The 26,987-nt window shown below is 48.6% G+C and overlaps 1 protein-coding gene across 2 annotated transcripts; it reads left to right on the forward strand.

Moving 5' to 3' along the window:
* The first annotated feature begins 584 nt into the window (after window positions 1-584).
* On the forward strand, window positions 585-26,160 carry LOC134957136 (protein B4-like). 2 transcript variants are annotated; one of them, XM_063938851.1, is made up of 6 exons: window positions 585-673; window positions 17,154-17,427; window positions 18,013-18,139; window positions 20,229-20,353; window positions 21,050-21,324; window positions 25,659-26,160. In XM_063938851.1, exons 4-6 carry the CDS (start codon window positions 20,266-20,268, stop codon window positions 25,767-25,769), a joined length of 474 nt encoding a protein of 157 aa, XP_063794921.1. In that variant the 5' UTR covers window positions 585-673; window positions 17,154-17,427; window positions 18,013-18,139; window positions 20,229-20,265; the 3' UTR covers window positions 25,770-26,160. The 2 variants fall into 2 exon arrangements, with proteins under 2 accessions (XP_063794921.1, XP_063794920.1); XM_063938850.1 differs by lacking the exon at window positions 18,013-18,139.
* The last annotated feature ends 827 nt before the right edge of the window (window positions 26,161-26,987 follow it).

Raw genomic sequence — 26,987 nt, forward strand, 5'->3', positions numbered from 1 at the left:
CAATGGCGCCAGCAAGCAAATCACTGGGGAAGAACAGGATGACGCGCTCACTGCTGCAGCTCTGATTGGATGCAGCTCGGAGCGCGGCGTGCGTTTCACCCGGGGGGGGGGGGGGGCGGTGCATACAGAGGGTACCGTAATGTCGCGTGTAGCGCAGGGGATCACCTTCACTACAGTAGCAAGCTCAATAGGGCTTATTTTCGGGGGAGGGCTTATTTTAGAGGAATCTTACACAGTAAGGGGAGGGCTTATTTTCGGGATAGGTCTTATTATCGGGGAAACACGGTAGTTCAACACAGGTGATGGCAATCCTACATTAAGAGGGAAGTCCAGGAGCTGAGCATTGTGTCCCTCCTGGAGAGGGTCATGTTGGGAGGGACTGTATGTTAAAGGGTTTGGACTGGAGCAGTTTTTCAACTGCTTTTAAAATCCCTTTAATACATTTTTTAGATGATACTAAAATAATGTGAAAAGGTTGTGAAAACAGAAAACACATGATTTAGTAAATACGCCGTATGTAGGTTTACCCATACTGTCCCTTTAATCCGGGACACTGATGAATTACACAGGTTCTGCAGCTGGCTGACTTCAGGTCTGCATCACAGTTACTCTCTCAGACAGTCAGCGCTAACTTCAGGAGCAGAGAAATATCTCCCGGGTTATATGGATCCAGGTTTGTCCCTTGAAAATGGAATAAATATATTAAATACTATGCAATAATGATAATTAATGACACCACCCCCTGCCAGCAGATTAGGTGCAGGTGGCCAGTCTGCAGTGAGGCTTTGGGAGTGTGACAGGAGGCATAGGACTGGACTGGGGAACTGGGAATGGTAGGCGGCTTCCTGCAGTACAGGATGCATGAGAATTGTAACCATAGGTGTGTGCAGGGGGGGGGGGCACCCTCTAATGTCTGGCACCCCGATCTCACATGCCTGATGCAGCGATAGCCGAGCAGGCTGATTACTGTCCCCTCTGCACTGCACCGTCAGGACTGCATTACTGACTGGACGTCTGGGTTAATCAAGGGTGCCACTGACACCGGCTTTCAAACTCCCAGCTTCACCTCCATGTACAAAAACAGGGTGATGTGACGTGATTACGTCATGCTGCTTGCACGCCCACACGTCACACCCGCCACATGCCCACCTCTCTCCTTCTATGCTATGCCAACGCCAGCCACTGATGAGGATCAGCATGCAGCCAGCGTTCCTCTTAGGAAGACAAATTCAATACTGGCAGGCGGTCGGCAGCAGCATTGACACGTCACTCGTTTTTCCAGCAGCAGCAGTACTAGTCTACGACTGTCAGTGTCAGTGAGTGACTGACTTGTAAGTAAGCTGCTGCAGCTTGCAGGGGAAAGAGAGGGGGAGCCAGACCAGGCTGAGGAGGAGCAGTGTAATTGCAGCGAGTGCCATCAGGGGTGTTTGTCAGATGTTGTGGTGTACACCAAACAATGTATCTGCTTTATTAGGATTGGTACAAGGGTGGATAATTTATATGTGTTGACCATCAATAGATGGTGCATAGCATTGCATCATTATGCCCCGCCCCCTCCACCAGGACCGCAGATTCACACTTTATCTCCCCATTTTGCCCACTTCACTAGGAAGTGGGCAGAATGCGGAAGGGGTACCTATTCCCACGGGAGTGCGGGAAACTACCCAAAAAAACAGATGTCCCCCGCAGGATCCGAGAGAGTAGGCAAGTATGAATAAGTCATTTGTCAAGTATGGCTATCCTTAAAACCTGGACTGTTAGTGTGCATTAACCCCTTGCCTGGCGTGGTCCCATCAGATGCGACCACACCAGGCTAGGCTTTCCCTGACATGGTTGCTGGAAGACAATCCCCTTTGCTTCCTGGTTCCCTCCCCCCAGTGCCTGTCGGGCAGCCATGCAGCACCCCCACCCACCCAACCCCGCGGCTGCAGACATGAGCAGTTGCTGGGGAAATGTAATATAAGGCCCCCTTTCCTTGCTTGTGTACACCCCGCGGCTGCAGATAGAAGCAGCCACTGGGAAAATGTGATGTTCGTGATGTTCCGATCATCGATGGACCGAAATGTTGTCCATCAATGTTTATAAAAAAAAGAAAAGAAAAAAAAATTGTAAAAATAAAATTGTGTTAGATATGTTTTAAATAGATGTTCTTAACAGGTGTAGTATGGTTTGCCGGCGGTCGGGGTCCTGGCGACCAGCATACTGGCGCCGGAATCCTGATAGCCGTCATACCGACATCTGGGCGAGCGCAAATGAGCCCCTTGCGGGCTCGCTGCGCTCGCCATGCTTCGGGCACGTTGGTGCGCCACACTATCTATTCTCCCTCCAGGGGGGTCGTGGACCCCCAAGAGTGAGAAAAGATGTCGGTATGCTGACAGTCGGGATTCCGGCGCCGGTATGGTGGTTGCCGGGAGCCAGGCCGCCGGCAACCTGAATACCACCCATACTTAACCTAATACATTGATTAAAAAAAATTATAATTTCAGATTTTTTTTTATTTTTTTTTAAATATTAGCCAGTTAAGTGGTTAAGGACTGTGGGTGGGAACCCGTGGGGTACATCATCATGGCTTGAAAAGGTCACCTAGGCAAATAGTGGATGAAAGATGGGGATGCGGTTAATTTAGCGTCTGTCAGGATCCCGGCCGGTCAGGATACGGTCGCCGGAATCCCAACAGACGGGGAAATGCCAGCGGTCGGAATTCCGACATAAACCCGGTATTCCCACTTGGGTGGTGGTCCACGCCACCACCCGAGGGGGAATATAATAGTGTAGCGAGCTACTACCGGGCCCGAAGCTTGGCAAGCCCAAGAGGGGACTAGCTGCGCCTGCTGCCGGCACTGGTCTTCTGACTGCCTGGATCCCGTCAGCCGGTAAATCATACCGAATCCGAAAGATGCACCTTTTACAGTATGAATAGGATATAACACAAAATAATAACAGTATTGTGACAATTATGAGGGCCGTCCATGTTGGAAATATGTGTGTACAGGCCAAGAGAGGAGAGGGGCCCGTGTGCAGGATCTGATTGGGCCCCCTCCTCTCTGGCAGCTCAGGAGACAATGGCTTTGTGCCAGTTTACAAAAGGTCTCTGGGAACATGGCGCCTGTGCCTTGTTATTGGAGAGATGTTATTATGGGATGGTATCAGGATCCCGGCGCTTGCGATGCGGCGGTCAGAAGCCCGACAGCGTCATTTCGATGCGTAGAATCCCAACACCTACATATTGTAAACCTCCCCCTCTACCCCCCTAATCCATAGCCTAACCCTGACCCTCACTGCTTAGTGGATCTGTGTTGTAGTGCTAACCATTGGGACGCATGCAAAGTGCAGCTTGGATGCATGCATAGACTGAAACATCACCCACTTGTGCCTGGTACCATCACTACGTCCAGCTCTGAATGACGCCCTAACTCTGTTACTGTATAGTATGTTCTGAAGGGGTTCACTACGATATGCCGGCGGTCGGGCTCCCTGCGACCAGCATACCGGCGCCGGGAGCCCGACCGCCGGCTTACCGACAGTGTGGCGAGCGCAAATGAGCCCCTTGCGGGCTCGCTGCGCTCGCCACGCTATGGGCACGGTGGCGCGCTACGCGCGCCACACTATTTTATTCTCCCTCCAGGGGGGTTGTGGACCCCCACGAGGGAGAATAAGTGTCGGTATGCCGGCTGTCGGGATCCCGGCGCCGGTATACTGTGCGCCGGGATCCCGTCAGTCGGCATACTGAAGACCACCCGTTCTGAAGGTAGGGTGGTCTAATGTGTTATTAACCCTAAAGAGTGTCAGCCAATACTCCTACACCATTGCCCAAGTGTGATGTGACACCCAACCTCTATTTAGCCGTAACTTTCTGTGTGCATGCCGCACCTGGGAGCTGGAATGTGAGGAGCACCATGGAACAGGGGCCCTCATGCCGAGTTGATTGCTAGCTGCTTTCGGTCGCAGCGCGGCAATCAGGCAAAAAGTCTGCATTTTTGCGCATGCGTATGGGCCGCAGTGCGCACGCGCAAAGTACTTCTATGCAGTTTTACACAAGGTCTAGCGGCGCTTTTCAGTCGCACTGCTGATCGGTGAATGATTGACATGAAAGAGGCGTTTCTGGGAGGTAACTGACCGTTTTCTGGGAGTGTGCTAAAAAACGCAGGCGTGTCAGGTAAAAACGCAGGCGTGCCTGGAGAAACAGGGGAGTGGCTGGCCGAACGCAGGGCGTGTTTGTGACGTCAAACCAGGAACCAAACTGTCTGCAGTGATTGCAAGGTAGGAGTAGGTCTGGAGCTACTCAGAAACTGCAGGAAAAGATTTACGAGCAGTTCTGCTATCCTTTCGTTCGCACTTCTGCTAAGCTAAGATAAACTCCCAGAGGGCGGCGGCCTAGCATGTGCAATGCTGCTAAAAGCCGCTAGCGAGCGATCAACTCGGAATGAGGGTCATTGGCAGAATGCCTTCTTGTCTTATGGGGAGAAAATAGATCTCTGGGTAATTTGATGAGGAGGGCTACATAGTATCAATGTGTTCTATTCAGTGGGTCAGTGATTTTCAACCTTTTTTTACTCGCGGCACACCGAACAATATTTTAAAATTGCCAAGGCACACCATCAGTTCCCCACAGGAAAAAAAACTAAACACACACATTGGCCCTCACAGTAAAAAAAAAAAAAAAAATCCACACATACATTGGCCTACACAGAAAAAACAATCTCATTGTTCCCCCCCATAAATCCTTATTCTCCCCACATAAATCCAGGGCCGGTGCAAGGTTACTCGGCACCCTAGGCAAAACGTTAGCCAGCCCCCCCCCCCCCCCCCCCCCCCCCTGCCCCCAAACCACTATATTCCATTCCCTCAGGTGAAAGTTTGGAGGCAAAAGGGGAAATGTAATAGGGTGTGAGAATCAGAAAGTGAGAGATTTGGGTAAAACTCTCCTGTTTTTTCAAAGTGGCAATCGTTTACATGGCAAAACCAGGTTAATTTTGCCATCTAAACATTTGCCACTTTAAAAAAAAAATAGGAGAATTTTACCCAAATCTCTGACTTTCTGATTCTCACACCCTATTACATTTTCCCCAGGGTCTTATAAGTTACCACCCACATAACCTTCAATGCCTCCCTATCTAATTACATACTCTCGGTACAGTCCACACATAACATCACATATTTTGTCTTTCTTCACTTTCACGTCCTCCTGAACCTTGGCCAACATTGCTGGGTGATCATATCATGCATCCCATTAAGAACATTTGCAATCTGCACGGACCTTTATGCAATAGCACAGACAGTGTAAAGGTTAGCATTGCTGCCTCACAGGGCTGCGGTCATGGGTTTGAGTCCCACCGGGGCCTTAACTGTGTGGAGTTTGTATATTCTCCCCGTGCTTGCCTGGTTTCCTCTGGGTACTCCGGTTTAATCCCACAATCCAAAAATATACGGGTAAGCTAATTGGCTCCCAACAAAATTAACCCTAGCATGAATGTGTGTGCATGTCGTGTACATGTGGTAGGGAATATAGATTGCAAGATCCACTGGAGCAGGGACTGATGTGAATTGCCAAATACTCTCTGATAAATGCTGCGGAATGTGTGTGATATATATATATATATATATATATATATATCCCTGGTAAGGAATGTAGTTGGTATCCCGACAGTCGGAATTCCAAACGTAAGTATACTCGGGAGGTTAATGTTAGGCTGTGGGAAGGGGAGGGAGGGTTAGGCTGCGGGTGGAAGGTTAGGTTTAGGCTGCGGGGAGGGAGGGTTAGGGTTAAGCTGCGGGGAGGGAGGGTTAGGCTGCGGGTGGAAGGTTAGGTTTAGGCTGCGGGCAGGGAGGGTTAGGCAGTGTGTAGGGAGGGTTAGGATTAGGGATACTTACCTCGACTGCCCCTGTCGGGATTTCAAACAGTCTGATCGCCAGCATCCCGTACCCAACCCACTGGTAGTGATAGGTAGCACCTATCCTTATGTATCAATGCCTATCTCCCTATAGAGCAGAGGCTCCCAAACGCGGTCCTCAAGGCACCCCAACAGTCCAGGAATTTAGGTATATCCATGGCTCAACACAGATGGTTAAATCAAATTGACTAAGGTGCTAATTAAGTCACCTGTGGCAAAGCATGCATACATTTAAAACCAGGACCGTTGGGGTGCCTTGAGGACCGTGTTTGGGAACCTCTGCTATAGAGTGTAAGCCTGCGAGCAGGGTCTTCCTACCGCTATTTCTGTCTGTTAATATTCTGTTTTGTTCTATTACTGTTGTTCCAATTATAAAGAAATAATTTAAAAACAATAAATAAACAAGTTCTACAGCAGAATTAAGTACAACAAGCAGGTGCCATTAGCTTGATTAGTAGTACTAATCACTGGTCCCGCCAGAGGATGGTAACAAGCAGCGTCGCGTGTATATAGACACTGATGCAAGAGTTTACGATTCTACTTCTCATATATATATATATATATATATATATATATATGTAGATAAATAATACACGCACACATATATTTTTTTCTACACATTATATATATATATATATATATATATATATAGAGAGAGAGAGAGATAGAGATATATATATATATATATATATATATATATATATATATATAGAGCTACACACACACATATATACACACAGAAGCCTAAAACTCATATTTAGTTGGTAATAGAAAAAAAATTATAATGAATACAGCCTGTCTTATGCTTCACTGTCTCTCCTCCGACGAAAACAGGGATCCCGCCTCCTTCTTCCCTGCAGCAACCTGCGCACCCAGTTAGTCACGCAGCCGCTTGCTGCACACAGTAAATTGACAGCTGGTCAGTTTCCTCAGCGGGGGTGGGGTGGGGGTTTGGGCAGTAGTCATGAAGGGTAAGGAGAGAATGGGCCAGATGTACTAAGCCTGAAAAGTGATAAATATCACAGTGATAAAGTACCAGCCAATCGGCTCCTAACTGTCATTTTTCAAACACAGCCTGTGACATGGCAGTTAGGAGCCGATTGGCTGGTGCTTTATCACAGTGATATTTATCACTTTTCAGGCTTAGTACATCTCCCCCAATATGCGGGATGCAATCGCGGGGATGGGAGGGGGGTTCGGCACGGCGGGTGGCGGCAGGAGGCTGAGTGCAGCTTAACTGTACAGCTGGTTAAATTTATAAGCAGAGGGGGGCGGTCATGAAGGGTAGGGGGGAGAGAATATGCGTGTTGCAGGTGGGGGGGGGGGGTGACTGAATATACGAGGATGCTATTGTGGTGTGGGGCGTGAAATGCCAGTTACTATCGTGGGTTGGGGGGAAGAGGGTGCCCAAGGAGTATTGTAAACACAGTGAGGAGTGCTATATATAAGAAGACCCAGCTTACTTTAACCGTAGATCTGATGGGACACACTGACACGCTGTCAGTGCCTGCTGATAACTGATGGGCGGCTGCAGCATTAAAGAAGACTAGGAGCACAGCTAAGGGAATAATAGAAGAGGCATTCATCTGCAGCGTGAGGTACCGCCCTCCAGTGGCCGCCGCCCATAGGCAGCTGCCTAAAGCTGCCTAGTGGTGGCGCCGGCCCTGCATAAATCCTATTGAAATCCTATTGTTCCCCACAGGAGAAATAAAATAACAAATATTATCAGCTGTCCTCCTCTCTATCCCTCAGTGGCGGGGGTTATTCATAGTGGAATGCTGCGAATACTGAGCAGCGGGCAGTCGGGCAGGTGTGGATGTGGGTGGGCAAGGAAAGCTGTGGGTGCAGGCGGGAACTGGAAGATGTGTATGCAGGCGGGTGGGCTGTCTGGGTGGTGAGATGCGGCGGCTGTGACCTATGATATCACATCGTCTTCAAGGCATAGGTCACGGCCAGAGCACGACTGATCCTCTAAGAAGAGCCCGGGCCAACAGTTCACTCTGAAGGTGCAGGAAGCTGCTCTGGCTCCGCGGCACACCTTGCAACTAGTCGCGGCACACTAGTGTGCCACAGCACACTGGTTGAAAAAGCCTGCTGTGGGTAATGCCGCATATAGTATGTGGTCACCGGCGCAGTGAACGCCACAATCATGCGAGGTTCACCTGTGTTGTGTTAATAAATTTGCCTATTGCCTCACAGATGTCACCAGTTCCTAATTAACTGGTAAGCTATATATATGGTATCCGGTCTTTAGGGCGACACTCATTAGGTCTACCACTATTGGTCGACACATGAAAAGGTAGACATGAGTTTTTATCACTTTTTTCCCCCCATTTTTTTTAACGTTTTCATACGATCCATGTGAACTACAATTGGGAGTAGTAACCTGTACCAAGCGCAGCGACGCAACTTGCCCCCGAGGGTACACGGTGCACTAACTGGGGTTCCTGAGCACTTTACGTAGAAAACAATACAAAAAAAAAAACTCATGTCAACCTTATCCATGTTGACCTAATGACTGTGTTGACCTATTTCATTTGTCGACCTAGCCATCGTCGACCAATAGTGGTCAACCTAAGGACTGTCAACCTAGTTACTGTCGACCCAACAATCCACACACATATATGTATGTGTGTATATATATATATATATATATATACTAGGTGCTTCATCGCGCCCTACGGGCGCTCTTCACACCGTCGGAAGGGGCTACGCCCCTTTAACCCCTGCACGCCTTTCTGGGGTTCAATATATGGAGTATTCCCTGCATTCCTAGTTTTGTTAGTGTTTGAATATTGCACAATGAAAGGCCTTCCGATGGTGAAGGGGGCGTAGTCCCTTGCAACAGGAAGGGGTTTGGGGAGTGGGAACCGCGGATGGGGGAGGGGGTATGAAGGCGCTGTGGGTGTGGTAGGAGCAGGGGTGTCGCAGGTGGGGGATGGCAGCTGCAGGGCTGTTGCGGATGGAGGAGGGGTTCCGAAGGCGCTGCAGATGGGGAAGGTGTGGGTGCGGGTGTGCAGTGGATGGGGGAGGTGTGCAGGGGGCGCGGTGGGTGGGGGAGGGGTGGATGCGGGGGTAACGTGGGTGGGGGAGTGGCGGGTGCGGTGCTATTGCGAATGGTGTAGGCGATGCGGATTGGGAAGGGCCTGCTGCGTGGGTGGGGTAGGGGATCCAAAGGTGCAGCGGGCGGGGGAGAGCCAGATGCGGGGTGTGGCGGATGGGGGAGGGGGTCCAGAGGTGATGTAGGTGGTGGAGGGGCGGGTGGCATAGGGGGTCTGGAGGCGCCGCGGGTGGGTACCGGGGGAGGGGGCCGGGGGGGGCGTTGTGTGTGGGGGAGGGGCAGGTGGGGGAGGGGCAGATGCTGGGCTGGATGGGGGAGGGGTTCCAGAGGTACTGCGGGTGGGAAAGGGTGTGGCGGGTGGGTAGGAGGTGTGGAGGCGTTGCGGGTGGGAGAGGGGGGGGGTGCAGTGAATGGGGTTAAGGGTCCGGAGGAGGGAGGGTCAGTGTGTGTTGAGGTGTGGGGTCCGTAGGCGCTGTGGGTGGGGGTGCCACGGGTGGTGGAGGGACAGGTGTGTGGATTTGCGGTGGATGGGGGAGGGGGTCTGGAGGTGCTGCAGGTGGTGGAGGGGTGTGTGCGCGGGTGGGATAGGGGGTGGGTGCGGGGGTGCAGCGGATGGTGGAGGTGGTCCGGCAGTGTGGGAGAGGTGAGGTGCTGTGGGTGGGAGAGACGGGTGAGGGGCTGTTGCGGATGAGGGAGGGGTTCCGGAGGCGCTGCAGGGTGGAAGGGTGCAGGTGTTGCGGGTGAGGTAGGGGGCCTGGAGGCGCTGCGGGTGGGGGTGCGGTGGATGGGGAGGGGCTGCAGGTGGTGGAGGAGCGGGTGGTGTAGAAGGTCCGGAGGTGCAGTGGGTGGTGGAGGGGTGGGTGCTGAGGGTGGGGTAGTGGGTCCGAAGGTGTTGCGGTTGCTGGAGAGGTGGGGGTGTAGGGGATGGGTCAGTGGGTGCAGCGGATGGGGGAGGGGTGAGTGCGGGGGTTCAGCGGATGGGGAGGGGGCCAGGGGATGCGGGAGGGGTGGGGGTGCTGTGGGTGGGGGAGGCGGGGGAGGGGCTGTTGCGGATGCGGGAGGGGTTCCGGAGGCGCTGCTGGTGGAGAAGGGTGCAGGTGTTGCGGGTGAGGTAGGGGGCCTGGAGGCGCTGCGGGTGAGGGAGGGAGGGGGGTGAGGGTGTGGTGGATCGGGAGGGGCTGTAGGTGGTGGAGGAGCAGGTGGTGTAGGGGGTCCGCAGGTGGAGTGGTTGGTGGTGGGGTGAGTGCTGTGGGTGGGGTAGTGGGACCGAAAGTGTTGCGGTTGCTGGAGGGGTGGGGGTGCAGGGGATGGGTCCGGGGGTGCAGCGGATGGGGGAGGGGCTGCTGCAGATGGGGGAGGGGTTTGGAAGACACTGCGGGTGGGGTAGGGGGTCCGAAGGCGCAGTGGGTGGGGGTGCCACGGGTGGTGGAGGGGCAGGTGCGGGGGTTTGCGGGGGATGGGGAGGGGTCCAGGGGCGCTGCAGGTGGTGGAGGGGCAGATATCAGTGCACATAGTCTCTGTGGTCGTTAGTGAGGGTTGGTGATGGTGTAAGAGGGGTGAAGGCCAGTACACAGACACGCAATTAGAGAGCAGGATGATGGTGACAGGGCATAGTGACGGGGAGTACTTAGCAGATATAGGGGTGGGCTACAGGTGTGATGTCACAGTGTGTGTACCTTTGCTCTCATGTGTGAGGTATGTGAGGTATATATGAGGTATGTGTGAGGTATGTGAGGTATATGTGAGGTATGTGTGAGGTATGTGTGAGGTAAGGATGTGCGGGTCGTGGTGGCCACTAACCTCCAGGCTGCTGCTGTGAGATGGTGACTGCAGAGGGAGGGAGCTCAGACCCAGCAGCAATGGGTTGTGGTCAGCATTCCTTCCTGGCCCCGTTCCGCCGCACACTGTCCACCCCGTCTGACGGGCGTCATTCCTCCATCCTGCCTGGCAGCGGAGCATAGGTAAGCGTCCGGAGCCCTGTGGGCGGGCAGGCATGGTGTTTCCCTGGAGAGGTGCGGCGCGCGTCCTTAGGCTGCAGACGGAGGGAGCTCCGGCCCAGCAGCAATGTTGATTAGTGCGTGTCCCGTCCTGGCGCTGTCCCGCTGCACATGCTCCGCACCGCTTGCCGCTGAGCATGGCAGCCCTTGTGTGTATGCTGCAGATGCTGATCTAGCGGTGCCTGAGCTAGCGCCCTCTCCCTGGGGTGTGGGTGTTAGGCGGCAGGTATGGTGTGTAGGTGGGAGAGGAGCTGCGGGCGGCGACTCGCTGCCTGCAAGTACCCTCCATATCAGCGCTGTTCCCCTCCCTGCAGATAGTGTCAGTGGCCGTGGTGTACTTTTGCTACTGGTGGCCTGTGCCGGTGCTAGGGTGTTCGGCGCCCCCCTGCAAACTATGAATTTTGCGCCCTCCCATATTCCTTTGTTGTGCATCGGGAAAAGTGGTGTGGTCTCTCAATAGTACCCCCATTTAAAATTACGCCACAATGTAGCACAATCTTATTCATCTTATACGTAATGCCCCACCTGTAGTAGTAGCGTCCTTATACGTAATGCCCCACCCGTAGTAGTAGCGTCCATATACGTAATGCCCCCCCAATAGTAGTAGTGTCCTTATACATAATGCCCCCCCAGTAGTAGTAGCAGTTATATGTAATGCCTCCCAACAGTAATAGTAGCATCCTTATACGTAATGCCACCCCTGTAGTAGTAGCATCCTTATACATAATGTGCCCCCAGTAGTAGTACCGTCCTTATACATAATGCCCTCCCAGTAGTAGTAGCATCCTTACATGTAATGCCCTCCCAGTAGTAGCGTCCTTATATGTAATGCCCCCCAGTATTAGTAGCCTCCTTATACGTAATGCCCCCCTATAGTAGTAGCGTCCTTATACGTAATGCCCCCCCATAGTAGTAGCGTCCTTATACGTAATGCCCCCCCTATAGTAGTAGCGTCCTTATACGTAATGCCCCCCCTATAGTAGTAGCGTCCTTATACGTAATGCCCCCCCTATATTAGTAGCGTCCTTATACGTAATGCCCCCCCTATAGTAGGAGCGTCCTTATACGTAATGCCCCCCCTATAGTAGTAGCGTCCTAATACGTAATGCCCCCCCTATAGTAGTAGCGTCCTTATACGTAATGCCCCCCCTATAGTAGTAGCGTCCTTATACGTAATGCCCCCCCTATATTAGTAGCGTCCTTATACGTAATGCCCCCCCTATAGTAGTAGCGTCCTTATACGTAATGCCCCCCCTATAGTAGTAGCGTCCTTATACGTAATGCCCCCCCTATAGTAGTAGCGTCCTTATACGTAATGCCCCCCCTATATTAGTAGCGTCCTTATACGTAATGCCCCCCCTATAGTAGTAGCGTCCTTATACGTAATGCCCCCCCTATATTAGTAGCGTCCTTATACGTAATGCCCCCCCTATAGTAGTAGCGTCCTTATACGTAATGCCCCCCTATATTAGTAGCGTCCTTATACGTAATGCCCCCCCTATAGTAGTAGCGTCCTTATACGTAATGCCCCCCCTATAGTAGTAGCGTCCTTATACGTAATGCCCCCCCTATATTAGTAGCGTCCTTATACGTAATGCCCCCCCTATAGTAGTAGCGTCCTTATACGTAATGCCCCCCCTATATTAGTAGCGTCCTTATACGTAATGCCCCCCCTATATTAGTAGCGTCCTTATACGTAATGCCCCCCCTATAGTAGTAGCGTCCTTATACGTAATGCCCCCCCTATATTAGTAGCGTCCTTATACGTAATGCCCCCCCTATATTAGTAGCGTCCTTATACGTAATGCCCCCCCTGTAGTAGTAGCGTCCTTATACGTAATGCCCCCCCTATAGTAGTAGCGTCCTTATACGTAATGCCCCCCCTATATTAGTAGCGTCCTTATACGTAATGCCCCCCCTATATTAGTAGCGTCCTTATACGTAATGCCCCCCCTATAGTAGTAGCGTCCTTATACGTAATGCCCCCCCTATATTAGTAGCGTCCTTGCATGTAATGGGCCCCCCAGCAGTGGCGTCCATAAAGTGCGCACACACAGACATACCTCACACACACACAATTCACACATATATACACACACACACCCCACTACACACACACCCCCCCACTATATATACACACACACACACACACACACACACACACACACACACACACACACACACACTATATACACACACGCACACACATTTCTCTCTCACCCTCCACTTACCAAGTCTGGCTGGCCGTCACTGCAATGCTGATTCCACCACTGTTCAGCTGTCTGGTCCCGTGTAGCTCCGCCCCTCTAGTCCGTGTAGCTCCTCCCCCTCGTGACGCCGTAGCTCCGCCCCTTTTCGAGACCCGCACAGCACACAGCCCGCTGTCACAGGTGATTGGGGGGGGGGGAGGACAGGCACAGCAGCCGGCAGCTAGTGGCCATCCTCACCTCCTATACTGTAAGGTAGGGTCTTGCACCTGACTGCTGCTGGCGCTGGGTATGGGGTAGCTCCCTGCAGCAGATGCAGTTGACTCCGCCCAGCTCTGTGACTCCGCCCAGCGTTACGAGCACAGAGTCACAGATTAAGGCAAATATATAGGAGATATATAGTCAAAGTCGAAAAATATTGCAGTACACACATCACGTACAAACTACACACAGATGGCCTCCGTGCGTGTACTTGTTCTGCTGTGCGTGCGCATACTCGCAATTTGCGTATGGTCACTCCCGCGGTCCTGCGCATTAGCGCGTGGTATGGATATTTACGGTAGAGTTTGTGAACGCATGGAAAAGCCATCAAAACACATTACATATTTAATCCAAATAGTGCACAATGTACACATAGTCTCCCTGCACCACACCTGCAAGTTACAACAGTTTAAATGCTATCAGAACAAAGGGATTCACCTTTACAGGATAGGAGGGGACAGAACTAGGTTATAAGGTGGTGTTTGGTATCCAGCTGTAGGGTATTTTAAGGGTAACATTCCGGTGTTGGTTTGCAGAAGATTGCACGTTCCTGCGAATAGTTATGTGCAGGAGCAGAATATAGATATAAACTGTATTTACTGTACATTAGGTACGCGGAGGGAACCCAGAGGAGACCACCCACAAGTGCATCTTGAACAGACATCGCCCACCTATTCAAACCAACCTATGACCTCTCCTGTACTGTAAATGACCATCCCTGTGTCCAATGGACAAAGAGATTACAGTATCCATTGTGTTAAGTTTTGGAATATTGTATAAAAGGAGCCAGCAGCAGGCCTGGTCACACAAGACTCTAAAAGTTATCTATCTAGATGACCGAGGACCAGACTGGGTAGCGCGGTGAAATCCAAACAAGTATGTACCATTGACTGTAGCCATTATTCTTTTGTATTGTATTGCTTTGTGATTGTAACCCCCTTTCAGTAATAATATGTTGTGGTGTCGGAACCCAGCAGTTTAAATACAATCTGGTGTTGTGTTTTCCTTTCCCTGCTAAGGTTTAAAGTGTATTACTATCGCATGCATAGCTGTTAAGGGTTCACGGTGTATCTTTGGGTGTGTACGCGCTGAGTGTACCATTTACTGTCAGCGCGGCGTTTGTACGCAAAGTCCGTACACGGTACGGGATTCTGTACGCTAATGGTGTAATAGGTACGTAGGTTGTGGATTAAGTATAGCGGCCGCAGCGGCTTCATTTAAAGTGTATGAAATGTCTTTTTAAAGTGTTGCTTTATTCCTGTATGTAAATCAGCATTTACAATATATATATATATACACACACACACACACACACACACACACACACACACACACACACACACACACACACACACCATCCGTAAAGTATTCACAGCACCACACTGTTTCCACATTTTGTTAAGTTACAGCTTTATTTCAAAATGCCCCATAATGACAATGTGAAAAAAGTTGTTTTTTTGCAAATATATTAAAAATAAAAAACTAAGAAATCACATGTACATAAGTATTCACAGCCTTTGCCATGAAGCTCAGAATTGAGCTCAGGTGCATCCTGTTTCCACTAATCATCCTTTAGATGTTCCTACAGCTTAATTGAAGTCCACCTGTGGTAAATTCAATTGATTGGACATGATTTGGAAAGGCACACACCTGGCTATATAAGGTCCCACACTTGATGGTACATGTCTGAGCACAAACCAAGCATGAAGTCAAAGGAATTGTCTGTAGACCTCCGAGACAGGATTGTCTCCAGGCCCAAATTTAGGGAAGGGTACAGAAAAATGTCAGCTGCTTTTGAAGGGCCCAATGAGCACAGTGGCCTCCATCATCCATAAATGGAAGAAGTTTGGAACCACAAGGACTCTTCCTAGAGCTGGCTCTGTGGAGAGAGGAGAACCTTCCAGAAGGACAACCATCTCTGCAGCAATCCACCAATCAGGCGTGTATGGTAGAGTGGCCAGACGGAAGCCACTCCTTAGTAAAAAGCACATAGCAGCCTGTGTGGAGTTTGCCAAAATGTACCTGAAGGACTCTCAGACCATGAGAAACAAAATTCTCTGGTCAGATGAGACAAAGATTGAACTCTTTGGCGTGACTGCCAGGCGTCATGTTTGGAGGAAACCAGGCTCTGCTCATCATCAGGCCAATACCATCCCTACAGTGAAGCATGGTGGTGGCAGCATGCTGTGGGGATGTTTTTCAGTGTCAGGAACTGGGAGACTAGTCAGGATAGAGGGAAAGATGAATGCAGCAATGTACAGAGACATCCTGGATGAAAACCTGCTCCAGAGTGCATTTGACCTCAGACTGGGGTGACGGTTCATCTTTCACCAGGACAATGACCGTAAGTACACAACCAAGATATCAAAGGAGTGGCTTCAGGACAACTCTGTGAACGTCCTTGAGTGGCCCAACCATAGCCCAGACTTGAATCCGATTAAACATCTCTGGAGAGATCTGCAAATGGCTGACGCTTCTCATCCAACCTGATGGAGCTTGAGAGGTGCTGCAAAGAGGAATGGGCGAAACTGCCCAAAGATAGGTGTGCCAAGCTTGTGGCATCATATTCAAATAGAAATGAGGCTGTAATTGCTGCCAAAGGTGCTTCAACAAAGTATTGAGCAAAGGCTGTGAATACTTATGTACATGTGATTTCCTAGTTTTTTTTTTTTTTTTTTTAAATAAATTAGCAAAAAAAAATAACCTTTATCACGTTGTCATTATGGGGTATTGTGTGTAGAATTTTGAGGGGAAAAAATTATGTAGTCAGGATCCCGACCGCCAGAATACCGGCAGTGCCACCCCAGCTATTCCCACTCCTGGGTGTCCACAACACCCATGGAGTGGAAATAGAACCTGTAGCGAGCCACCGAGCCCGCAGCGTGGTGAACGCAGCATGAGGAGCACAGGGAGCCTGCAAGGGGCTTCGTTGTGCTCGCCCCCATGATAGAATTCTGGCGGTCGGGATCCTGGCGTCGGTATTCTGACCACCGGGATCCCATACCCATCCCGTAATAAGAATAGGTTATGGCCAACCATGAAGATACAGTACATAGAAAAGACCAATAACACAGATCATAGCAAAAGGAAATAAAGACTGCAAAGCACGTCATACAATACAAAACTGGGCAGCATAAAGTAATCATAACACAAAAACATATAATTAGAGTATTAAGCAGCCATGGAGGAATACACTACACATGTATAAAGTAAAACCACACACTAAATATCAAAAACCAAAAAGGGCGGGGGGGAGAAAGGGAAGTAGCGAGGGTAGAAGGGTAGAATGTACTAGGGGAGCAACCGGCACAGGGAATAAGACCCCTCTACTGCAATGATGTAGATTCTGAATCATGTAGAGCTCTCAATGAGCACCAGACAGTGTGTTCATATATTTTCAACAGAGCTTTCTGGGTATTTGCATCTAGGGACTCAATATAAAGGCCCCATATGTTATAAAACCAAGGGGCATCTGCTTCTGCATCAGAGGGAGTAGATTGTCTTGTTTTCGGAAAACTTAGTTCAGCCGAAATGGCTGCCTCCACTGTGAAGAAGTACTTTAAGACCCTACTATGAGGCATAACCTTGGTCATCATGCTTGCAGTGTCTGGTGCTAGGGCCACAGCACAGACTTGTGGGGCCACATCAGGAAAATGGCTACTGTCTGAAACCATAAAGGGAAGACTGACCAGGCAGTGAGGATTAATCTACTGTATATATGTTTGTGTATCTGTAGGGAATATTAAAGAAGAACCCAAACCCAAGAAGCTGGTAAAGAGCTTGACCCATCCTCCTACACTGTCCATGGTGGTTGAGGTCCTGAAGAAGAGTTAGAGAGGAAAGGGACATCAGTGCAGGCCATACGAGCTCAGATCCTGGCTTCACATCCCACTGTAGACCCTCTGAGGCTGAAGACCCTACTGAAGTCTGCTTTGAAGAAGGGAATTGAAAGGGGGATTATCATCCGGCCAGCGAAGCCCAATGCCACTGGAGCCACAGGACGCTTCATAGTAAGTCCTGTAATGTTTGAGTGGAATAATCTGTCTGAACTTGAGTCTCCTAACTACCCATTGTCAAGTAATCGTCCATAGAAACAAGCTTGGGGTTTCTTCACTCGCCATGCTTCGGGCAAGGTACCTTGTTCCATTACCGCTGCGCTCGGCACAGGTTACCGTTCCCAATTGTAGTCCATGTGGATCGTAAAGTATGAAAAAGTTCCAAAAAATAAAAAATAAATAAAACTCATGTCGACCTTTTCATGTGTTGACCATTTGTCCATGTCAACCATGTCAATGTCGATCAATAGTGGTCGACCTAATGAGTGTCGACCTTAACATTGTCGACCATCTGACCGGATGCCGTCTGAATTGGGTTTGCCTAACTTCCATATCTAGTCGCCTGCAATATAAAACAGCATTGGGTTCAATGTTGATCGGTTTTCACACTGCATTGATAAAAATTAGATTTTTTAGGTCAAGACATATTGCAATGTACATGTTGTTATAATGAAATATGCATAAACTTGGGACAAATGGGACATCGCAAGCCTTAGTTTATCCTCCAAGCCTAAGAAGGGTTCCATTTATCCTCCACAGCTGGTGAAACCAAAATCCAAGCCAAAGGAGGGAAGAGATGTTAACATGTCTAAGAATGTGGATTCCAACGCAGAACTTAACGAGAAAAGCAGAAATCCCCCAAGGAATGCAAAGTCTGCATATAAAGGTAGAGCATAGACCTGCGTCTATCAGGGACATGTTTGTCAGGGACTGGAGGTCATACTGTACCGTACTGTAGTGCTTCCATCTTGTGCTCTGAGCCTATATCTGTGCGAAAGTAACCCATCAATCCAGCAGGATTGCCTATGAGGGGAGGTTACTGGTTAACTGATGATTTGCATTACCATGGCTATTGCTCCCAAAAATGGCTGCCTTAATGTTTACATTTCAGCTGCTGAGACTCATGGGATATCTAGTTCAACATTTATAAACCAAAGACTTTCAACAAAATCTGGTACCCATAAAATATCCCCTTAACTTCACATGAGATGTGTGTAATTAAACTTAGAATCAAGACAGGTATCTGGATCAATATTGGAGTTGTAGGTTAATAAGCTCAACGTAGAGAACATCAAGTGTGATGTGCTAAGATGAAATCTCTCTTATACCATTGCTTTCTGCATTCATTTCATGGGTGGGAGCTGGCATGCTGAGGGTGTAACTGTGTAATGAGCTATATTTCTACAAACATTAAGTTCAGCCCCCAAAACTCTGCTATAACCTTACTCATGCTTGTAGTGCCTGATGCTAGGGCCACAGGAAAGACTTGTGAGTCCACAGTAGGCAAATGGCTACTGTCTGAAACCATAAAGGTAAGGCTGACCTGGCAGTGAGGATGAATCTCTATGTGTATCTTTAGAGAACAGTCAAGAAGAGCCCAAACCCAAGAAGCTGGTAAAGAGCTTGACTCATCCTCCTATGCTGTCCATGGTGATCGAGGTTCTGAAGAAGAGTACAGAGAAAAAGGGGACATCAGTGCAGGCCATACGAGCTCAGATCCTGGCTGCACATCCCACTGTAGACCCTCTGAGGCTGAAGACCCTATTGAAGTCTGCTTTGAAGAAGGGAATTGAAAGGGGGATTATCATCCGGCCAGCCAAGTCCAATGCCACCGGAGCCACAGGACGCTTCTTTGTAAATCCAGGAATGTTTTGGTGGAATAATCTGTCTGAAATTAGATCTCCTAGTTACCCATAACAAGTAGTTTGCCATAGAAACAAGCATTTCCCGTTGTACGCCCTGTGAAGGTGACGTTCTTACTGAAGGGTGCTCTTAAATGAATTGAGCAGGGAATTCTCATCCGGCCAGACAACTCCAATGCCATTGGAACCAGAGGTCGCTTCAAATTAAGGGGGAAATTTACTTAGCAGTGATAAGAGAAGAGAAGTGAGCCAGTGGAGAAATTGCCCCATCAACCAATCAGCAGCTCTGTATCATTTTATAGTATGCAAATTCTATGCTGATTGGTTGCCATGGGCAACTTCTCCACTGGCTCACTTCTCTACTCTTATCACTGCTTAGTAAACGTTCCCCTAAATCCTGTAATATTTCAGTGGAACATGCTGTCTGAATTGGTTCTGGTATGAATGGTCGACAATGTTAAGGTCGACACTCATTAGGTAGACCACTATTGGTCAACATTGACATTGTTGACATGGGCTAATGGTCGACGCATGAAAATGGTCGACACGCGAAAAGATCGACATGAGTTTTTAACTTTTTTGTGTCGTTTTTTGTGTAACGTGACGGGGAACCCCAATTAGTGCACCGCGTCCCCTTGCATGGCTCGCTTCACTCACCATGCTTCGGGCAAGGTGCCTTGTTCCATTACCACTGCGCTCGGCACAGGTTACCGTTCCCAATCGTAGTCCACGTGGATCGTAAAGTATGAAAAAGTTCCAAAAAAAGAAAAAAATGTGTAAAAAGCATGTTGACCTTTTCATGTGTCGACCATTTGTCCATGTCGTCCATGTCAATGTCGACCAATAGTGGTCAACCTTAACATTGTCGACCGGATACCGTCTGAATTGGGTTTGCCTAACTTCCATATCTAGTCGCCTGCAATATAAAACAGCATTGGGTTTAATGTTGATCGGGTTTCACACTGCATTGATAAAAATTTCATTTTTGAGGTCAAGACATATTGCAATTTACATGTTGTTATAATTAAATATGCAGAAACTTGGGACAAATGGGACATCGCAAGCCTTAGTTTATCCTCCAAGCCTAAGAAGGGTTCCATTTATCCTCCACAGCTGGCGAAACCAAAATCCAAGCCAAAGGAGGGAAGAGATGTTAACATGTCAGAATGTAGATCCCAACGCAGAACTTAACGAGAAACGCAGGAATCCCCCAAGGAATGCAAAGTCTGCATATAAAGGTAGAGCATAGACCTGCGTCTATCAGGGACATGTTTGTCAGGGACTGGGGGTCATACTGTACCGTACTGTGGTGCTTCCATCTTGTCCTCTGAGCCTATATCTATGCGAAAGTAACCAATCAATCCAGCAGGATTGCCTATGAGGTGAGGTTACTGGTTAACTGATGATTTGCATTTCCATGGCTATTGCTCCTAAAAATGGCTGCCTTAATGCTTACATTTCAGCTGCTGAGACTCCTGGGATATCTAGTCCAACATTTATAAACCAGAGACTTTCAACAAAATCTGGTACCCATAAAATATCCCCTTAACTTCACATGAGATGTGTGTATTTAAACTTAGAATCAAGACAGGTATCCGGATCAATATTGGAGTTGTAGGTCACTAAGCTCAACGTAGAGAACGAGATCAAGTGTGATGTGCTAAGATGAAATCTCTCTAATACCATTGCTTTCTGCATTCATTTAATGGGTGGGAGCTGGCATGCTGAGGGCGTAGCTGTGTAGTGGGCTATATTTCTACAAACATTAAGTTCAGCCCCCAAAACTCTGCTATAACCTTACTCATGCTTGTACTGCCTGGTGCTAGGGCCACAGGAAAGACTTGTGAGTCCACAGTAGGCAAATGACTACTGTCTGAAACCATAAAGGTAAGGCTGACCTGGCAGTGAGGATGAATCTCTATGTGTATCTTTAGAGAACAGTCAAGAAGAGCCCAAACCTAAGAAGCTGGTAAAGAGCTTGGCTCATCCCCCTACACTGTCCATGGTGGTTGAGGTCCTGAAGAAGAGTACAGAGAAGAAGGGGACATCAGTGCAGGCCATACGAGCTCAGATCCTGGCTGCACATCCCACTTTAGATCCTCTGAGGCTGAAGACCCTACTGAAGTCTGCTTTGAAGAAGGGAATTGAGAGGGGAATTTTCATCCGACCAGCCAAGTCCAATGCCACCGGAGCCACAGGTCGCTTCATAGTAAGTCCTGTAATGTTTGAGTGGAATAATCTGTCTGAAATTGAGTCTCCTAACTACCCATTGTCAAGTAATCGTCCATAGAAACAAGCATGGGGTTTCCCATTGTAACACCTGGGAGGCTGAAATTCTTAATGAAGGCTGCTTTGAATAAGGGAATTGAGAAGGGAATTCTCATCTGGCCAGCCAACTCTAATACCTTTTGAGCCACAGGTCACTTCAAAGTAAGTGTTATGAGTCGCCGCTGCTGCTCATCCCTACAGCGGATCCCAGACGTTGCCAGGCGTCCAGCCTGCTGGGGCACTAGCTGATGGTCCCGACGGTTGCTAGGCAATCGAGACTCAGATGGCTGCAGTGATTCCTGGTCCTGGCTGTTACTTGCAGCCGGGCCGCCTTATGTGTTTACATGCAGCCTTACAGCTGCAATCTGTTTTGTCATTGGGAGGCTCGTCTCCCTGGTAGCCTCTCATTGATTTCTGTTTGTGTTATAAGGCAGTCAGCCCTATGTTCCTGTGCCGGTGATAGTTTCTAGTTCTCAGCTTCTAGTTTCTTGTTGGAGCCTTGTCCCTTGGACCCTGTTCCTTGTACAGTTACTGATATCTAAGCTGTGTTCCTGACCTTATTCTCTCAGCTAAGTGCCTGTGGGCGGGATGTACCAACCTTTTGTTGTCCATCCTGCCACACGTTGCGCCAACATATGTACTAACATTTGCGATTGGTACCTACCGCAAAGGGCAACTCTCCTGATAAGAACTGCCCTTAGCGATGGTCCCTGGACTTCCAGGTTTATGACCCGGGAGTCTATCTGCGCATGTGCAGTGATGCCATGGCTCACAGGGTGTGCAGGAGGGATCCGATCGAATTCCTCTTACAGCACCGATACGTAAAGAAGCCCATAGGCTTCCATAGGGTAATGCCAGCTCTAGCTGGCATTACTGTCCGCCTCGGAGACCCAGTAGTGGGGCTTTAGTACATATGGAAAATGCTGTAAAACCCCCAAAACTGTGTTTTTACCCCCTTTTTGCATTAGTACATTCCACCCACCATTACCTAAACCTTGCTTTAGTTGTTCTCAGTATTTAGGGGGTAATTCCAAGTTGATCGCAGCAGCAAGTTTGTTAGCAAGTGGGCAAAACCACGTGCACTGCAGGGGGGGGGGGGGCAGATATAACATTTGCAGAGAGAGTTAGATTTGGGTGGGTTATTTTTTTTCTGTGCAGGGTAAATACTGGCTGCTTTATTTTTACACTGCAATTTAGATTTCAGTTTGAATACACCCAGTGGTGCAAGTGGGCGGGTACGGGTGGGTACGGCGTACCCGTAAGAATTTAGCCGTGGGTACGCCGTACCCACACCGACGGGCCGCCGCTCCTCGCACCGCCGCTGATGTGAGGGAAGGAGAGCGCAGCCTGTGCCTCTCCTTCCCCTCAGTCTCCAGCGGGTGTCATAGTTTAATTTAGCGCCGATCCGTGAGCCAATCAGAGCTCGCCGTGCGAGCTCTGATTGGCTCACGGATCGGCGCTGAATTAAACTGTGAGACACCCGCCGGAGACTGAGGGGAAGGAGAGGCACAGGCTGCGCTCTCCTTCCCTCACACAGGACGGCAGCGGCCAGCGGCAGCGGTGAGCAGGGAAGGGGGGGGGAGGGGGGGCATGTTATACCTGGCACTGGGGGATATCTGGCACTGGGGGGGCATTTCTATCTGGCACTGGGGGATATCTGGCACTGGGGGGGCATATATACCTGGCACTGGGGGATATCTGGCACTGGGGGGCATATATACCTGGCACTGGGGGATATCTGGCACAGGGGGGCATGTATACCTGGCACGGGGGGATATCTGGCACTGGGGGGGCATATATACCTGGCACTGGGGGATATCTGGCACTGGGGGGGCATATATACCTGGCACTGGGGGATATCTGGCACTGGGGGGCATATATACCTGGCACTGGGGGATATCTTGCACAGGGGGGCATGTATACCTGGCACTGGGGGATATCTGGCACAGGGGGGCATGTATACCTGGCACTGGGGGCTATCTGGCACTGGGGGGGCATGTATACCTGGTACTGGGGGATATCTGGCACTGGGGGCATATCTGGCACTGTAGGGGCATTTCTGTATCTGGCACGGGGGGCAATGTATATCTGACACAGTGGGAGCATTTGTGTATCTGGCACTGTGGGGCAATGTGTATCTGGCACTGTGGGGCAATGTATATCTGGCACTGTGGGGCAACGTGTATCTGACACTGCGAGGCAATGTATATCTGGCACTCTGGGGGCATTTCTGTATCTGGCACTGTGGGGCAATGTGTATCTGGCACTGTTAGTCAATGTGTATCTGGCACTGTGGGGCAATGTATATCTGGCACTGTGGGGCAACGTGTATCTGGCACTATTGGGGTCATACGTGTATCTGCCCCTCCCCCATATGTGTATCACGCCCCCATTTTCATTGGCCACACCCATTTTTTTTGCACGCGCGCCTTCGGCGCGCGCACACAGTACCCGGAAGACATTTTTTCTACTTGCACCACTGAATACACCCCACCCAAATCTATCTCTCTGCACATTATATCTGCCTCCCCTGCAGTGCACATGGTTTTGCCCAACTGCTAACAAAAATCCTGCTGCGATCAACTCAGAATTACCCCCTTAGTGTGTTCTGTGCAGTTTTTTTCTTCTGTAATTTCCACCTGAGTTTGTTGGAATACCTGGCTAATTTACATTAGACTTCTGTGCAAACTCGATATATCTCTCAGCCTTGGACTCAAACTGTAGTTTCTTGTTCATACTTAACGGCATTGCTGTGGATACTTATTGTGTACATCAGAAGCAATTGTGTTTATATATATATATATATATATATATATATATATATATATATTGCTACTGCTTTCAAGCTCTATTGCAGATCTGTGTTTTCTCTCTTTGGCTACTTTCTGCCAGTGTTACCTCAAAGCTGATTGGTAGCTATGGAGAAACTTCGCCATTGGTCTACTTCTCCACTCTTTTCACTGCTTGATACATCAGGCCCTTAGTTTTTCACATTTTTTATTTTTTTTAGAGCATTAGAATGTATTGAAAGAAGAAGATAGATATACACCATCTAGCGCTAAGGAGAATACCACATTCACAATATATTTTCTAAAGGACTCCACACACAAACGTCAGCCACCAGTAGGAATAATAACAGTTTGGTAGTACTTAACGTTTAGGAAACGAGAACTGGATAATTCCTCGGACATCAGGAACTTACCTTTGCTGTCTTGCCAGTGGGGAACCGTTATGCTGTATTTCTATCAAGTGTCTGTAAGTGCATATGTGTATTAAAACTTTGGTTTGTTTTTACATACTCGCACTATTTTTTATTTCTTCTTTATGGTACTGTGCATTTCCATTATGGAGTCTGCATGAAAAATCCATCACGACCTTGAAAATTGTTGTACCTGTTTGCTGCCGTACTTTGCCAGTCTTGGAACTTAATCAGGCTCAATTCAAAGTCTACGCTTGTAAGTGGAACCATTTAATAAAACCTGTAAACCACTTGAAATAATCTGCACAATTATACGCCTTTTTTCTTTTCACATGATAAAACTGTCGAAACCCATGGATTAAGAAAAACCTGCTTTCATGTTAACCACTTTCCTAAACGTTAAGTACTACCAAACTGTTATTATTCCTACTGGTGGCTGACGTTTGTGTGTGGAGTCCTTTAGAAAATATATTGTGAATGTGGTATTCTCCTTAGCGCTAGATGGTGTATATCTATCTTCTTCTTTCAAATCACTTATTCTGAGTAACATGGATGCGCTACTCTGATATACATAACTAGCTGCATTATAGGAGGTTTTTTTGCGCACTAAAAACTGGTAACACTATGTACACATTAGAATGTATAGCATAAAGAGTATGGGCAGATGTATTAAGCCTTGGAGAGAGATAAAGTGAAGAGAGATAAAGGCCCAGATTTATCAAGCCTTGGAGAGTGATAAATTGCACAGTGATAAAGTACCAGCCAATCAGCTCCTGTTATTTTTCAAACACAACCTGTAACATGGCAGTTAGGAGCTGATTGGTTGGTACTTTATCACCGTGCAATTTATCACTCTCCAAGGCTTGATAAATCTGGGCCATAGCCTGTAACACAGCAGTTAGGAATTGATTAGCTGGTACTTTATTTCTCTCCACGGCTTAGTAAATCTCCCCCTATATATCAAAACATGTATATATGCTGTAATATGAAAGCTATGTAATGTGTAAGTGTATTGGACATGTCTGGGCCTTAGCTGTATCCTGGCAGACTGATATGGTCACATTTCTCCTCCACAGCTGACGAAAGCAGGATCCAAGCTACAGGATGGGAGTAATGGTAAAATACCTAAGAGGGAACCAGAGAATCCTCCAAGGAAAGCAAAGGCGACAAAAAAGAGACAAACGTAGAGCAGATAAACGGAAATAATGGGCACGTTTGTCAGGGGTCGTAATGTTACACTCGCTGGTGAACATGTCTTTACACACATCTCCCATTTTGTGGCCTATTGCTCCACAAAATGGCTGCCAGTAACTTTTACATGTCAGTTGCTGACAATCAGGGGATATGTAGTACAACAGTTTTTGTTTCTGAAGCTTCTTCATACATACATCGAAGACTTGCAACAAAACTTTGGTGCCCACAAAATATTCCCTTCACACCCCATTACTTTATGTTGGAACACTGGCTAGTCTAGATTTACAGAATATTGCTTCTGTACTGTCTCAATGTGACGTTAGTTGGTTCTAATGCAATGTTGCCAAATTTTTAGGTTTTTAACGCTCTCGCAAAATGTTTTCAAATAGGATTTGGTGTCTGTTTTTCTCTACAGATAACGCTGGCATCACCACAGGGCATATATCATTAATAATAGTTATTACAGTAGTACCTGGAAATGTCGTAGAATTGTAATCAACGATTCGGTTCTGTAGATCCATCTAGCCAAACACAGTAGCCCATGCTAGACAGTCACATGTATGAAACGCAGCCTGCAATCTCACAGTTGGCCTGCTGGAGGTGGTATAGTGCGGCAGTGTCGGACTGGGGCACGAAGAGCCCACCGGGGGAATGCTGTTGTAAGGGCCTATACTTAAAGGCATGGCCAGCCACCACAGAGGTTTGCCTAACCATAACAGAGTACATGTTCTGTGCCCCTTGGTAAATATACAATAAACCATATGCTTGTGAAGTATAATGTAACATATGTATAATGCATAATTCAAGTGCACTAGGATAGAGTCTCGAACCTGATCCCTAGAGGAGGAGGAGGGCCCACAGGAAGTAGGGCCTACCGGTGGTTTCCCGTTTCCTGTGGGCCAGTCCGACCCTGTAGTGCGGTAGCAGTAAATACAAGCTTTAAAGGTTAGAGCTGCATCTGGGTATATTAACCCTAAGTAAGCCACCTAGTTTAACCTCATTTCCACTTGAACAAAGGCCTTTTTATCAATACCAGAGAAGGTCCTTCTGCATGGGCAAACTTCTGTTCATCTGAAAACCCATGAGCCATAGAGGAGGATATATGTTGTGTGGCAAAGAAGCCCTTTGTTTGCCTTCTCACAGCTGCAATGATCCTTTCTGCAGCCTGGCTGCCCCGGCAATTAGTAGCGAGAGGCTGCCCTGGCCCTTCA

Source organism: Pseudophryne corroboree, chromosome 9, assembly GCF_028390025.1.
Source record: "Pseudophryne corroboree isolate aPseCor3 chromosome 9, aPseCor3.hap2, whole genome shotgun sequence".
NCBI lineage: Eukaryota > Metazoa > Chordata > Amphibia > Anura > Myobatrachidae > Pseudophryne > Pseudophryne corroboree.